We start from the raw sequence: 16750 nt of genomic DNA on the forward strand, positions 1-16750 counted from the left end.
TCTTTTTTTTTTTTAACAAATCTACGTTATTTATTTGTTTGTTTATTTATTTGGCTGCTTCAGGTCCTAATTGCGGCACGTGGGATCTTCTTTGTGGCCCGTGGGGTCCTTTGCTGGGGCGAGCAGGCGTCTCTCTAGTTGTGGCGTGAGGGCTCCAGGGTGCGCAGGCCCAGTAGTTGCGGCACGTGGGCCCAGTTACCCCACGGCATGTGGGATCCCAGTTCCCCAACCAGGGATCGAACCCACGCCCCCTGCATTGGAAGGCAGACTCCCAGCCACTGGACCACCAGGGAAGTCCCGAAGCAGTCTTTTTTTTTTTTTAATTTTATTATTTTTTATAAATTTGTTTATTTTTGACCGCGCTGGGTCTTCGTTGCTGCGTGCAGGCTTTCTCTAGTTGTGGCGAGCAGGGACTACTCTTCATTGTGGTGTGCAGTCTTCTCATTGTGGTGGCTTCTCTCGTTGTGGAGTGCGGACTGTAGGCACACAGGCTTCAGTAGTTGTGGCTCATGGGCTGTAGAGCGCAGGCTCAGTAGTTGTGGCGCATGGGCTTAGTTGCTCCACAGCATGTGGGATCTTCCCAGACCAGGGATCGAACCTGTGTCCTCTGCATTGGTAGGTGGATTCTTAACCACTCTGCCACCAGGGAAGCCCCCGAAGCAGTCTTAATATATATTCTTTACTACTAGGATGAAGGATTGTTTTAGTCTTAGGTATATGGAAGTTATATAAAGGTTATATAGAGCATATATAAAATGGGCAATCCACACTTCTGCTACTCTACAGTTCTCTGATTCATTTATGTTATGGAGATTAAAGTCTACTAATATTCTATTTTTTTTATTATTGTAAGATATATATATAACATAAAATTTGCCATTTTACCATTTTTAAGCATGCAGGTAAGTGGCATTAATTTCATTCACACTGTTGTGCAAAAATCACCACTGTGTTCAAAACTTTTTCATTACTCTAAACAGAAACTTTGTAACCATTAGGCAATAATTCCCTATTCTCCCCTTCGGTCATCACTATTCTACTTTCTGTCTCCATGGATTTGATTACCCTAGGTACCTCATATAAATGGAATCATAAATATTTGCCCTGCTGTCTCTGGCTTATTTCATTTAGCCTGACGTTTTCAGGATCATTCATGTTGTAGCAGGTATCAGAACATCAGTGCTTTGTATGGTTAAGTAATATTCAGTTGTATGTATATACCATATTTTGTTTATTCACTCATTTATTGATAGATACTTGAGTTGTTTCCACTTTTTGGCTATTATGAATAATGCTCATGTGAACACTGGCATACAAGTTTCTGTTTGGGTACCTGTTTTCAGTGCTCTTGTGTATATACTTAGGAGTGGAATTGCTAGATCATATGGTGATTCTGTGTTTAGTTTTTGAGGAACTACCAAATTGTTTCCATAGCTACTGAACCATTTTACATTCCCACCAACAATATATGAGGGTTCCAGTTTCTCCACATCCTCAGCAACACTGGTTATTTTCTGTTTTCATTTCTGTTGTTTTGTTTTGTTTTTTTTTGATTATGGCCATTCTTGTTGGTGTGAAGTGGTATTTCATTGTGGTCTTGATTTGCATTTTCCTAACGACTAGTAATGCTGAGCATCTTTTCATGTGCTTATTGACCATTTGCTTATCTTCTTTGGAGAAATATCTGTTCACGTCCTTGGCTTTTAACTGGTGTTTTGTCTTTTTGTTGTTGAAAACGTCTATTGATTTTTGACTCTGTGTTTTTTGGCCTGCATCTGTTTATTTTATCCTACACTCCTTTAGAATTCTGGCCACAATGTAAGGAGAAAACTATGTAAGCATAGTTTTTAATTTTAAATAAGGTTTCTTTTTGTACAAGCAACTTTATTTAAATACAGTTCACATACCTGTAATCTACCTACTACAATTCAGTTGTCTTTATTATGTTCAGAGTTGTGCAGTGCTCACCAAAACCAATTTTAGAACATTTTTATCATTCCAGAAAGAGACCTCATACACATCAGCCCATCCAAATCCCCCAGCCCTTAGCAACCACTAATCTACTTTCTGTTTCTATATATTTACCTATTGTGAACATTCCATGTAAATGGAATCACACATGTGGCCTTCTGTGACCCATTTTTTTCAGTTAGCAGTGTTTTTCAAAAGGCTCATCCACATTGTAGCATGTGTCAGTAATTCATTTCTTTTTATTGCTGAATGTATTAGTTTTCTATTGCTGCTGTAACAGATTACCAGAAATTTAGTGACTTAAAACAATGCAGGGCTTCCCTGGTGGCGCAGTGGTTGAGAATCTGCCTGCCAATGCAGGGGACACGGGTTCGAGCCCTGGTCTGGGAAGATCCCACATGCCGCGGAGCAACTGGGCCCGTGAGCCACAACTACTGAGCCTGCGCGTCTGGAGCCTGTGCTCCGCAACAAGAGAGGCCGCGACAGTGAGAGGCCCGTGCACCGCGATGAAGAGTGGCCCCCACTTGCCGCAACTAGAGAAAGCCCTCGCACAGAAACGAAGACCCAACACAGCCATAAATAAATAAATAAATAAATAAATAAATAAATAAATAAATAAAAAAAAATAAAAATTAAAAAAAAAAAAACAATGCAAATGTGGGACTTCCCTGGTGGTTCAGTGGTTAAGAATCTGCCTTCCAATGCAAGAGATGTGGGTTCGACCCCTGGTCAGGGAACTGAGATCCCACATGCTGCGGGGCAACTAAGCTCACACACCACAACTACTGAGCCCGTGCTCTCTTGAACCCACGCACCACAACTAGAGAGAAGCCCACGTGCTGCAACGAAGAGCCTGTGCACCACAACGAAAGATTCCGTGTGCCGCAACTAAGAACCGATGCAGCCAAATAAATAAATATTAAAAAAAAGGAAAACAATGCAAATGTATTATCTTACAAATCTGTAGGTCAGAAGCCCAACGTGGGTCTCACTGGGCTAAGATCAAGGTGTTGGCAGGGTTGCATTTATTTCTGGAGGTTTTAAGAATGTTTCCTTTGCCTTTTCTAGGTTCTACAGACCACCTACATTCCTTTGCTCATGGTCACCTTCCTATGTTTTCAAAATTGGCAATGGCAGTTTGAGTTCTTATATTGCCATCTTTTTTTTTCTTTTTTTAATCAGTCATCAATTTTATACACATCACTGTATACGTGTCAATCCCAATCGCCCAATTCAGCACACCACCATCCCCACCCCACTGCAGTTTTCCCCCCTTGGTGTCCATACGTTTGTTCTCTACATCTGTGTCTCAACTTCTGCCCTGCAACCTGGTTCATCTGTACCATTTTTCTAGGTTCCACATACATGCGTTAATATACGATATTTGTTTTTCTCTTTCTGACTTACTTCACTCTGTATGACAGTCTCTAGATCCATCCACGTCTCAACAAATGACTCAATTTTGTTCCTTTTTATGACTGAGTAATATTCCATTGTATATATGTACCATATCTTCTTTATCCATTCGCCTGTCGATGGGCATTTAGGTTGCTTCCATGACCTGGCTATTGTAAATAGTGCTGCAATGAACATTGGGGTGCATGTGTCTTTTTGAATTACGGTTTTCTCTGGGTACATGCCCAGTAGTGGGATTGCTGGATCATGGTAATTCTATTTTTAGTTTTTTAAGGAACCTCCATACTGTTCTCCATAGTGGCTGTATCAATTTACATTCCCACCAACAGTGCAAGAGGGTTCCCTTTTCTCCACACCCTCTCCAGCATTTGTTGTTTGTAGATTTTCTGATGACGCCCATTCTAACTGGTGTGAGGTGATACCTCATTGTAGTTTTGATTTGCATTTCTCTAATAATTAGTGATGTTGAGCATCTTTTCATGTGCTTCTTGGCCATCTGTATGTCTTCTTTGGAGAAATGTCTATTTAGGTCTTCTGCCCATTTTTGGATTGGGTTGTTTGTTTCTTTAATATTTAGCTACATGAGCTGTTTATATGTTTTGGAGATTAATCCTTTGTCCATTGACTCGTTTGCAAATATTTTCTCCCATTCTGAGGGTAGTCTTTTCGTCTTGTTTATGGTTTCCTTTGCTGTGCAAAAGCTTTGAAGTTTCATTAGGTCCCATTGGTTTATTTTTGTTTTTATTTCCATTACTCTAGGAGGTGGATCAAAAAAGATCTTGCTGTGATTTATGTCAGAGTGTTCTTCCTATGTTTTCCTCTAAGAGTTTTATAGTGTCCAGTCTTACATTTAGGTCTCTAATCCATTTTGAGTTTATTTTTGTGTATGGTGTTAGGGAGTATTCTAATTTCATTCTTTTACATGTAGCTGTCCAGTTTTCCCAGCACCACTTATTGAAGAGGCTGTCTTTTCTCCATTGTATGTTCTTGCATCCTTCGTCATAAATTAGGTGCCCATATGTACCTGGGTTTATCTCTGGGCAGTCTATCCTGTACCATTGATCTATATTTCTGCTTTTTGCCACTACCATACTGACTTGATTACTGTAGCTTTGTGGTATAGTTTGAAGTTGGGGAGCCTGATTCCTCCAACTCCATTTTTCTTTCTCAAGATTGCTTTGGCTATTTGGGGTCTTTTGTGTTTCCATACAAATTGTAAGATTTTTTGTTCTAATTCTGTGAAGAATGCCGTTGGTAGTTTGATAGGGATTGCACTGAATCTGTAGCTTGCTTTGGGTAGGATAGTTATTTTCACAATATTGATTCTTCCAATCCAAGAACATGGTATATTTCTCCACCTGTTTATGTCATCTTTGAGTTCTTTCATCAGTGTTTTATAGTTTTCTGAGTACAAGTCTTTCGCCTCCTTAGGCAGGTCTAGTCCTAGGTATTTTATTCTTTTTGTTGCAATGGTAAATGGGATTGTTTCCTTAATTTCTTTTTCTGATTTTTCGTTGTTGATGTATAGGAATGCAAGAGATTTCTGTGCATTAATTTGGTATCCTGCAACCTTACCAAATTCATTGATTAGTTCTAGTAGTTTTCTGGTCACATCTTTAGGATTTTCTATGTATAGTGTCATGTCATCTGCGAACAGTGACAGTTTTACTTTTTCCTTTCCAATTTGGATTCCTTTTATTTCTTTTTCTTTTTAGATTGCTGTGGCTAGGACTTCCAAGCTATGTTGAATAATAGTGGCGAGAGTGGACATACTGGTCTTCTTTCTGATCTGAGAGGAAATGCTTTCAGTTTTTTACCATTGAGAATGATGTTAGCTGTGGGTTTGTTGTATATGGCCTTTATTATGTTGAGGTATGTTCCCTCTATGGCCACTCTCTGGAGAGTTTTTATAAATGGGTGTTGAACTTTGTCAAAAGCTTTTTCTGCATCTATTGAGATGATCATATGGTTTTTATTCTTCAGTTTGTTAATGTGGTGTATCACATTGATTGATTTGCGTATATTGAAGAATCCTTGCATCCCTGGGATAAATCCCACTTGATCATGGTGTATGATCCTTTTAATGTGCTGTTGGATTCTGTTTGCTAGTATTTTGTTGAGGATTTTTGCATCTGTGTTCATCAGTGATATTGGCCTGTAGTTTTCTCTTTTTTGTGGCATCTTTGTCTGGTTTTGGTATCAGGGTGATGGTGGCTTCGTAGAATGAATTTGGGAGTTTCTCCCTCTGCAGTTTTTTGGAAGAGTTTAAGGAGGATGGGTGTTAGCTCTTCTCTAAATGTTTGATAGAATTTGCCTGTGAAGCCATCTGGTCCTGGACTTCTGTTTGTTGGAAGATTTTTAACACAGTTTAAATTTCATTACTTGTGATGGATCTGTTTATATTTTCTAATTTTTCTTGGTTCAGTCTTGGAAAATTGTACCTTTCCAAGAATTTGTCCATTTCTTCTTGATTGTCCATTTTACTGGCATATAGTTGTTTGTAGTAGTCTCTTATAATCCTTTGTATTTCTGCAGTGTCAGTTGTGATTTCTCCTTTTTCATTTCTAATTGTATTGATTTGCATTCTCTCCCTTTTTTTCTTGATGAGTCTGGCTAAAGGTTTATCAATTTTATCTTCTCAAAGAATCAACTTTTAGTTTTATTGATCTTTGCTATTGTTTTCTTCGTTTCTATTTCATTTATTTCTGTCTGATCTTTATGATTTCTTTCCTTCTACTGTCTTCAGGTGTTCTTTGTTCTTCCTTCTGTAGTTGCTTTAGGTGTAAGGTTACATTGTTTATTTGAGATATTTCTTGTTTCTTGAGGTGAGATTGAATTGCTATAATCTTCCCTCTTAGAACTGCTTTGGCTGCGTCCCATAGGTTTTGGGTCGTCGTGTTTTTGTTGTCATTTGTTTCTATGTATTTTTGATTTCCTCTTTGATTTCTTCAGTTATCTCTTGGTTATTTAGTAGCGCACTGTTTAGCCTCCATGTATTTGTGTTTTTTACAGTTTTTTCCCTGTAATTGATTTCTAACCTCATAGCATTGTGGTCAGAAAAGATGCTTAATACGATTTCAATTTTCTTAAATTTTCTGAGGCTTGATTTGTGACCCAAGATGTGATCTATCCTGGAGAATGTTCCATGTACACTTGAGAGGAAAGTGTATTCTGCCACTTTTGGGTGGAATGTTCTATAATTATCTATTAGATCTATCTGGTCTATTGTGTCATTTAAAGCTCTGTTTCCTTATTTATTTTCTGTTTGGATGATTTGTCCATTGGTGTATGTGGGGTGTTAATGTCCCCTACTATTATTGTGTTACTGTCAGTTTCTCCTTTCATGGTTGTTAGTATTTGCCTTATGTATTAAAGTGCTCCTACGTTGGGTGCATAAACATTTATAATTGTTATATCTTCTTCTTAGATTGATCCTTTGATCATTATGTAGGGTCCCTGCTTATCTCCTGTAACAGTCTTTATTTTAAGGTCTATTTTATCTGATATGAGTATTGCTACTCCAGTTTGCTTTTGATTCTATTTGCATGGAATATCATTTTCCATCCCTTCAGTTTCAGTCTGTATGTGTCCCTAGGTCTGAAGTGGGTCTCTTGTAGACAGCATATATATGGGTCTTGTTTTTGTATCCATTCAGCCAGTCTGTGTCTTTTGGTTGGGGCATTTAATCCATTTACCTTCAGGGTTATTATTGATATATATGTTGCTATTACCATTTTCTTAATTGTTTTGGATTTGTTTTTGTGGGTGTTTTTCTTCTCTTGTGTTTCCCACTTAGAAAAGTTTCTTTAGTGTTTGTTTTAAAGCTGGTTTGGTGGTGCTGAATTCTCTTTGCTTTTGTTTGTCTGAAAAACTTTTGACTTCTCCATCGAATCTGAATGAGATCTTTGCTGGGGAGAGTAATCTTGGTTGTAGATTTTTCTCTTTCATCACTTTAAGTATATCCTGCCATTCCCTTCTGGCCTGCAGAGTTTCCACTGAAAAATTAGCTGGTAACCTTTTGGGAATTCCTTTGTATGTTATTTTTTGTTTTTTTCCTTGCTACTTTTAATATTTTTTCTTTGAATTTAATTTTTGTTAGTTTGATTAATATGTCTCTTGGTGCGTTTTTAGTAAGGTTTATCCTGTATGGGACTCTTTGTGCTTCCTGGACTCAGGTGACTATTTCCTTTCCCACATTAGGGAAGTTTTCGACTATAATCTCTTCAAATATTTTCTCAGACCCTTTCTTTTTCTCTTCTTCTTCTGGGACCCCTATAATTTTAAATGTTGGTGCATTTAGTGTTGTCTGAGAGGTTTCTGAGATTGTCTTCAATTCTTTTCATTCTTTTTCTTTATTCTGCTCCTTGGCAGTTATTTCCACCAGTTTGTCTTCCCGCTCACTTATTTGTTCTTCTGCCTCCATTATTCTGTTATTGCTTCCTTCTAGTGTATTTTTTATTTCAGTTATTGTGTTGTTCATCTCTCTTTGTTTGTTCTTTCGTTCTTCTAGATCTTTGTTAAACATTTCTTGTATTTTCTCAATCCATGCTTCCGTTCTATTTCTGAGATTCTGGATCACCTTTACTATCATTACTCTGAATTCTTTTTCAGGTAGATGGCCTATTTCCTCTTCATTTATTTGGTCTTGTAGGTTTTTACCTTGCTCCTTCATCTGTGACATACTTTTTTGCCATCTCTTTTTTTTTTTTTTAATGAGTGGGATTGTGTTCCTGTTTTACTCGTTGTTTGGCCTGAGGCTTCCAACACTGGAGTTTGTAGGCTGTTGGGTGGAGCTGGGTATTGGTGCTGAGATGAGGAACTCTGTGAGACCTCACTCCAATGAATATTCCCTGGGGTCAGAGGTTCTCTGTTAGTCCAGTGGTTCAGACTCAGAGCTCCCACCGCAGGAGCTTCCTGCAACCCCAGGCTCATGAATCAAGATCCCGCAATCCGTGTGTGGTGGCAAAAAAAAAAAAAAAAGAGAAAAATAACAAAGTAGAAAATAAAATTAGACTAGGAGACTAACAGATATGTTAGAAACAATATAAAAATAAAAATATAGATGAATCAACAAGTAGAAGGTACATCAGTACCACAATAGTAAAAAAGAGGAGGAGGGAAAGGAAAAAAAAAGGGGGTGGGGGAGGCCTTGGCTGTGGAGAGCAGGGCCTAAGCAAGGGCGAAGTTTGGGTGGTGGGCCTGGCCAATGATCAGGACCGACAGGGCTGGAAAAGGCCCTGGGGGTGCGGATTAGGCTCAAGGAACAGAAGGGGCCCAGTTGTGCCCCCCACCCCGGTCTCAGAGGGCAGGGAACCTCACCTGGGAGCCCAGCAGGCTTCCTGGGGTTGAGTGGGTGGGGCAAACGCCCTCCTCTCCCCTCCTGCTCCTCTGGTCTGTGGTCTGGGAGGGCCCTTCCTGCCTGCCTCTCCTGATCTCCCTAGTCTTCCTCCTATGCCCCAGGACCAATGCGGCCAGTGGGGGGGGGGAGGAGGGGAGAGGGGGGGCCTTGGAGGGCAGGGGACCGGCCTGGGAGCTCAGCAGGCTCCCCTGCCCAAGAGGGCCAGATGATCGCCCTCTGCTCCTCACCCGCTCTTCCCGGAGAGTCCCTCCTACCTGCCTCTCCTGATCTCCCTGGCCTCAGAGGCGCTGATCTTGTCTGGCCTCCACTTCTCCCCCCTCGGTACCCCTCCGTCCTACCAGTTCACCTTGGGATTCCTCCCGTCTCCTTGGGAGTCAGAATTCCCCACCAGCGGCCGTCAGGCGCCCTAGTTGTGGGGAGACGCTAACTCCGCATCTTCCCACACCGCCATCTTGACTCCTCCCTCACCTGACTTACTTTAGAATCTTATCAGATAGGTTTTTGAATGTCTCTGAAATTTATTATAATGAATATTTGTAGAGGTATGACGACTGTGTCTGTTATTGTGAGTTGTTATTTAAAAAACATTTCAAACATACTGTGGTAGGCAGAAAAATGGCCTTCCAAAAATGTCCATGTCCTAATCCCTGGAACCTGTGAATATGTTACCTCACGTGGCAAAAGGGACTTTGACTAAGTGATTAATGTTAAGGACCTTGAGATGGGGTGGGGGGTGGTCATCCTGGCTTATCCAGATGTGCCCAATATAATCACAGAGGTCCTTAAAAGTAGAAGAGGGAGACAGATGAGAGGGTTAGAGAAAGAGATGTGATTAAGGAAGCAGGGGCAGAGAGATGCAGAGGAACTGGCTTTGAAGTAGAAGAATGGGGCCACAAGCCAAGGAATCTGGGTAGCTTTTAGAAGTTTGAAAAGTCAAGGAAATGTTTTCTCCCTTAGAACCTCCTGAAAGAAATGCTGCCCTGCTGATTACCTTGATTTTAGCCCGTTAAGAGCCAAGTGAGAGTTCAACTTACAAAATTATAAAATAAATTTGTGTTGTTTTAAGCCACTAAGTTTGTCGTAATTTGTTACAGCAGCAACAGAAAGCTAATATGTATACAAAAATAGAGAAAAGAGTATATGAAGAACCCCCGTGTACCCATCACCCAGCTTGAACAATTGTCAGTTTATGACCCATCTTGCTTCATTTTTACCTCTCCCGCTCCCTCCCCCCTTCTTCCCCTCTCATTATTTTGATTCAGATTCCAGGAATATCTTTTCATTTGTAAATATTTTAGTATTTGCCTTTAAAACATAAGGTACTGTTAAAACAACAACAGCAATACAGTGCAGGTATCATTATCACACTTAAATTAACAATATTTAAGTGTTTCTTTTAATATTGAGAAATTTAGCAGGAAAAAAAGCAGTTGACTGAGAATGGCATATTGTGACTTATTTAAAACCTCATTTGATATGTTGCTTAAAATACACTATAATTGTAAGCATAATTTTCATTCTGTGATGTCTTTCAGCTTTTATAATGTAATAAAACTAGCTTAAAAAACAAACAATAAAAATTATAATTTTTATTTTTAAATATTACCCATTTAGGTATGAGAAACTAGTAGCTCACATTTTAAATTAGGAATCTATTATGTAAAAATAGGGGAAATTATGTTTAATATCAGCATAAAATACATATTTTGTTCTTTTAGGTTGCTGCAAATAAGAATACTTTTCTGCAGTCACAAAATGATCCCAGAATATGCAGTTTTAATCTACCTACTGAAGAAAGTTCTAGAGGAATTAATCATGAGGATAATTACAGGGGAAAATATTGCTTGGAAGCATCTGCAAAGACAACATCAGACCCACATCATACAGGTAAGACTGTTCAGGTTTATACTTGACCAGTCTTATTACAGTATTATTTAAATTGATTATTTACAAGAATGAATATGTTATATTTGAAAATAGTTGATGTAATACCACTAGATCGCTGGCAATTCAGATTTTTTGTTGTCGTAATTTATCTTTAATGATGGAGTAATAACCACATCATTCAAATCTTGCATTTTGTAATAGGCATATGTCTAAGGTTATTCATTATAAACTTATTGGTCAAATAATGGTCTTTACCTCAAGTACCAAAATAAATTGTGTTTAAAGATTTTTTTTTAAATTTACTTACTTTGACTTATTTATTTTTGGCTGTGTTGGGTCTTCGTTGCTGCGTGCGGGCTTTCTCTAGTTGCGGTGAGTGGGGGCTACTGTTTGTTGCGGTGTACAGGCTTCTCATTGCGGGGGCTTCTCTTGTTGCGGAGCACGGGCTCTAGGCCTGTGGGCTTCAGTAGTTGTGGCACGTGGGCTCAGTAGTTGTGGCACATGGGCTTAATTGCTCCGTGGCATGTGAGATCTTCCTGGACCAGGGCTTGAACCCATGCCCCCTGTATTGGCAGGTGGATTCTTAACCACTGAGCCACAAGGGAAGTCCTAAGGATTTGATTTTTAAAAAAGTTTTAAAATGCATTAACAGCACTAAAAGGAGAGGTGAACTTTAAATGAGTAAAACTGTTGATTCATTTTAGTCCATTGGAGTAACTTCAAATCAGTTAGATTTGAATTATGAAAGTATATAATTGTAGGAAGACCAAGCATTTAACAAGTTGAATTGAGTTAAAATAATGACTGTGGTTCTTTTTGCATCTGTAAGAGATTAATATTTTTCAGGTAATTAAAAAAATTATGTAGGATGTTCATGGATGTTTATTTGGCCTGTGAAAGGCACCATTAAGACTACATTTTTCTAAATAACATTTTATTTTTTGGTTGAATTAAGAGTGTCAGGGAGAGAGCCTCATTTGCTGGTCTATAGAATATAGCTACTATTTTAAGATACCAGTGCAAATCAACAAAGTGCCTTAAGTGCTTAACCCTTTTGAAGGAAGTTTTTGAGCTTTGTGATAATTAATAAATTTTACATATAAATGGGTTCATTTCTTGTTGGGCAGAAGGGACTTCTGATTTTTCCCAACTGGCCAGTATCCTTAGTACCATTTACGTGCTCTCAAATTTGTAACAAATGTCAGGATGAAGTTGACAAGGACTTCTGGTGGTATCAATTTAGGGAGATCCCTAGAGACAGCTCTGGGTTTGGCAGTTTAGCTTCTGCCCTGTTTCACTGATTTGCTCTCTCTTTATTACTTTCCTCCTTACCTTCCTCCTTTTCTCTTTTCTTCCTTCCATCTTCGTTAGGTGAATATCCTATTTTCCCAGGCTTTCTTCTCTACTGTCAAGCCTGTGATGGATAATGATCCATGTATGCCTGTTTCTTTTTTTTTTTTTTTTTTTTTTTTTTCACACACACACACTGTATTTTATTTTTACAAGAGATAAATCGACTGACACCAAGCATTGTACATGGATGACCACAACAAAAGCAACAATGATTGCAATTACCAAACATGAAACACACTCATACTATGTCATAGTATTGACATTCAGTCCAGTAATCCTCCACTGTAACAGCTCCTTTACTTTGCAGTGAAAATTGATTTGTATATTCTTTGCCTCTGAGTCCTTGTGGAATTTTTTTTTTTTTTTTTTTTTTAAATTCAGACAGAAAGTCACAAAAATTATACTCATCCTCATCAGTTCACTCAGTCCCATGTAATTAATTTTTTTTTCATCTTGATCTTTTGTTAGCACTTCTATGAGTTCATCAGTTTTTCATTAGAGTTCTGAAAATGCTTATTCATTCAGTTCAGCAGTACAGTCTGTTACCAGAAACCTGTACTTGTCAGAGTCTTTTCCATGTATTTCTTGAAGATGAAACCCTTTTATAGGAACATATTTGCAAAATCATCAGAGTACACCCAGAACTGTCTGTAAATGACAAAAGACTTAAAAATGACCACGGTTAAAGATTTGATGACAGTTCATAATAATGCAGTTGACAAGAAAATTAGTTATTTCTGAGATATACATTTTAAAGTAATAACTAGGATTATTACTTATAACATTATACCATAACATATAAGATTTTTAGAAATTTCATGTAATGTCTGAAACATTTATATTGACATATTTCCATACATATTTCCATACAAGTACAAATATAAGATTTTTAGAAATTTCATGTAATGTCTGAAACATTTATATTAACATATTTCCATACATATTTCCATACAAATACAAATATGATTTTTAGAAATTTCATGTAATGTCTGAAACATTTATATTAACATATTTCCATACATATTTCCATACAAATACAAATATAAGATTTTTAGAAATTTCATGTAATGTCTGAAACATTTATATTAACATGTTTCCATACAAATAACCCAATGAAAGTTTAGTATTAGTTGTTTTGTTTGTTTTTTTATACTGCAGGTTCTTATTAGGCATCAATTTTATACACATCAGTGTATACATGTCAGTCCCAATCGCCCAATTCAGCACAGCACCATCCCCACCCCACCACAGTTTTCCCCCCTTGGTATCCATATGTCCATTCTCTACATCTGTGTCTCAACTTCTGCCCTGCAAACTGGCTCATCTGTACCATTTTTCTAGGTTCCACATACATGCATTAATATACGATATTTGTTTTTCTCTTTCTGACTTACTTCACTCTGTATGACAGTCTCTAGATCCATCCACGTCTCAACAAATGACTCAATTTCGTTCCTTTTTATGGCTGAGTAATATTCCATTGTATATATGTACCACATCTTCTTTATCCATTCGTCTGTTGATGGGCATTTAGGTTGCTTCCATGACCTGGCTATTGTAAATAGTGCTGCAATGAACATTCGGGTGCATGTGTCTTTTTGAATTACGGTTTTCTCTGGGTATATGCCCAGTAGTGGGATTGCTGGGTCATATGGTAATTCTATTTTTAGTTTTTTAAGGAACCTCCATATTGTTCTCCATAGTGGCTGTATCAATTTACATTCCCACCAACAGTGCAAGAGGGTTCCCTTTTCACCACACCCTCTCCAGCATTTGTTGTTTGTAGATTTTCTGATGATGCCCATTCTAACAGGAGTGAGGTGATACCTCATTGTAGTTTTGATTTGCATTTCTCTAATAATTAGTGATGTTGAGCATCTTTTCATGTGCTTCGTGGCCATCTGTATGTCTTCTTTGGAGAAATGTCTATTTAGGTCTTCTGCCCATTTTTGGATTGGGGTGTTTGTTTCTTTGATATTGAGCTGAATGAGCTGTTTATATATTTTGGAGATTAATCCTTTGTCCGTTGATTCATTTGCAAATATTTTCTCCCATTCTGAGGGTTGTCTTTTCGTCTTGTTTATGGTTTCCTTTGCTGTGCAAAAGCTTTGAAGTTTCATTAGGTCCCACTTGTTTATTTTTGTTTTTATTTCCATTACTCTAGGAGGTGGATCCAAAAAGATCTTGCTGTGATTTATGTCAAAGAGTGTTCTTCCTATGTTTTCCTCTAAGAGTTTTATAGTGTCCAGTCTTATATTTAGGTCTCTAATCCATTTTGAGTTTATTTTTGTGTATGGTGTTAGGGAGTATTCTAATTTCATTCTTTTACATGTAGCTGTCCAGTTTTCCCAGCACCACTTATTGAAGAGACTGTCTTTTCTCCATTGTATATTTTTGCCTCCTTTGTCATAGATTAGTTGACCATAGGTGCGTGGGTTAATCTCTGGGCTTTCTATCTTGTTCCATTGATCTATGTTTCTGTTTTTGTGCCAGTACCATATTGTCTTGATTACTGTAGCTTTGTAGTATAGTCTGAAGTCAGGGAGTCTGATTCCTCCAGCTCCATTTTTTTGCCTCAAGACTGCTTTGGCTATTCGGGGTCTTTTGTGTCTCCATACAAATTTTAAGATGATTTGTTCTAGCTCCGTAAAAAATGCCATTGGTAATTTGATAGGGATTGCATTGAATCTGTAGATTGCTTTGGGTAGTATAGTCATTTTCACAATGTTGATTCTTCCAATCCAAGAACATGGTATATCTCTCCATCTGTTGGTATCATCTTTAATTTCTTTCATCAGTGTCTTATAGTTTTCTGCATACAGGTCTTTTGTCTCCCTAGGTAGGTTTATTCCTAGGTATTTTATTCTTTTTGTTGCAATGGTAAATGGGAGTGTTTCCATAATTTCTCTTTCAGATTTTTCATCATTAGTGTATAGGAATGCAAGAGATTTCTGTGCATTAATTTTGTATCCTGCAACTTTACCATATTCATTAATTAGCTCTAGCAGTTTTCTGGTGGCAGTTTTAGGATTCTCCATGTATAGTATCATGTCATCTGCAAACAGTGACAGTTTTACTTCTTCTTTTCCAATTTGTATTCCTTTTATTTCTTTTTCTTCTCTGATTGCCGTGGCTAGGACTTCCAAAACTATGTTGAATAATAGTGGTGAGAGTGGACATCCTTGTCTCGTTCCTGATCTTAGAGGAAATGCTTTCAGTTTTTCACCATTGAGAATGATGTTTGCTGTGGGTTTGTCATATATGGCCTTTATTATGTTGAGGTAGGTTCCCTCTATGCCCACTTTCTGGAGAGTTTTTATCAGAAATGGGTGTTGAATTTTGTCAAAAGCTTTTTCTGCATCTATTGAGATGATCATATGGTTTTTATTCTTCAATTTGTTAATATGGTGTATCACATTGATTGATTTGCGTATATTGAAGAATCCTTGCATCCCTGGGATAAATCCCACTTGATCGTGGTGTATGATCCTTTTAATGTGTTGTTGGATTCTGTTTGCTAGTATTTTGTTGAGGATTTTTGCATCTATATTCATCAGTGATATTGGTCTGTAATTTTCTTTTTTTGTAGTGTCTTTGTCTGGTTTTGGTATCAGGGTGATGGTGGCCTCATAGAATGAGTTTGGGAGTGTTCCTTCCTCTGCAATTTTTTGGAAGAGTTTGAGAAGGATGGGTGTTAGCTCTTCTCTAAATGTTTGATAGAATTCACCTGTGAAGCCATCTGGTCCTGGACTTTTGTTTGTTGGAAGATTTTTAATCACAGTTTCAATTTCATTACTTGTGATTGGTCTGTTCATATTTTCTATTTCTTCCTGGTTCAGTCTTGGAAGGTTATACCTTTCTAAGAATTTGTCCATTTCTTCCAGGTTGTCCATTTTATTGGCATAAAGTTGCTTGTAGTAGTCTCTTAGGATGCTTTGTATTTCTGCGGTGTCTGTTGTAACTTCTCCTTTTTCATTTCTGATTTTATTGATTTGAGTCCTCTCCCTCTTTTTCTTGATGAGTCTGGCTAATGGCTTATCAATTTTGTTTATCTTCTCAAAGAACCAACTTTTAGTTTTATTGATCTTTGCTATTGTTTTCTTTGTTTCTATTTCATTTATTTCTGCTCTGATCTTTATGATTTCTTTCCTTCTGCTAACTTTGGGTTTTGTTTGTTCTTCTTTCTCTAGTTTCTTTAGGTGTAAGGTTAGATTGTTTACTTGAGCTTTTTCTTGTTTCTTTAGGTAGGCTTGTATAGCTATAAACTTCCCTCTTAGAACTGCTTTTGCTGCATCCCATAGGTTTTGGGTCGTCGTGTTTTCATTGTCATTTGTCTCTAGGTATTTTTTGATTTCCTCTTTGATTTCTTCAGTGATCTCTTGGTTATTTAGTAACGTATTGTTTAGCCTCCATGTGTTTGTCCTTTTTACGTTTTTTTCCCTGTAATTCATTTCTAATCTCATAGCGTTGTGGTCAGAAAAGATGCTTGATATGATTTCAATTTTCTTAAATTTACTGAGGCTTGATTTGTGACCCAAGATGTGATCTATCTTGGAGAATGTTCCGTGCGCACTTGAGAAGAACGTGTAATCTGCTGTTTTTGGATGGAATGTCCGATATATATCAATTAAATCTATCTGGTCTATTGTGTCATTTAAAGCTTCTGTTTCCTTATTTATTTTCATTTTGGATGATCTGTCCATTGGTGTAAGTGAGGTGTTAAAGTCCCCCACTATGATTGTGTTACTGTCGATTTCCTCTTTT

General features: G+C 37.7%; 1 protein-coding gene across 1 annotated transcript in view; it reads left to right on the top strand.

The window, feature by feature from the left end:
• RAD54B (RAD54 homolog B) overlaps positions 1-16750 on the top strand; it is a 112243-nt gene that overhangs the window by 13255 nt on the left and 82238 nt on the right. The window contains exon 3 of the mRNA XM_059901323.1: positions 10465-10633. Within this exon, the coding sequence (XP_059757306.1) occupies positions 10465-10633 (169 nt within the window). The remainder of the gene's footprint in view (positions 1-10464; positions 10634-16750) is intronic.

The sequence above is a fragment of the Balaenoptera ricei genome, chromosome 17 (assembly GCF_028023285.1).
Source record: "Balaenoptera ricei isolate mBalRic1 chromosome 17, mBalRic1.hap2, whole genome shotgun sequence".
NCBI classification, from domain to species: domain Eukaryota; kingdom Metazoa; phylum Chordata; class Mammalia; order Artiodactyla; family Balaenopteridae; genus Balaenoptera; species Balaenoptera ricei.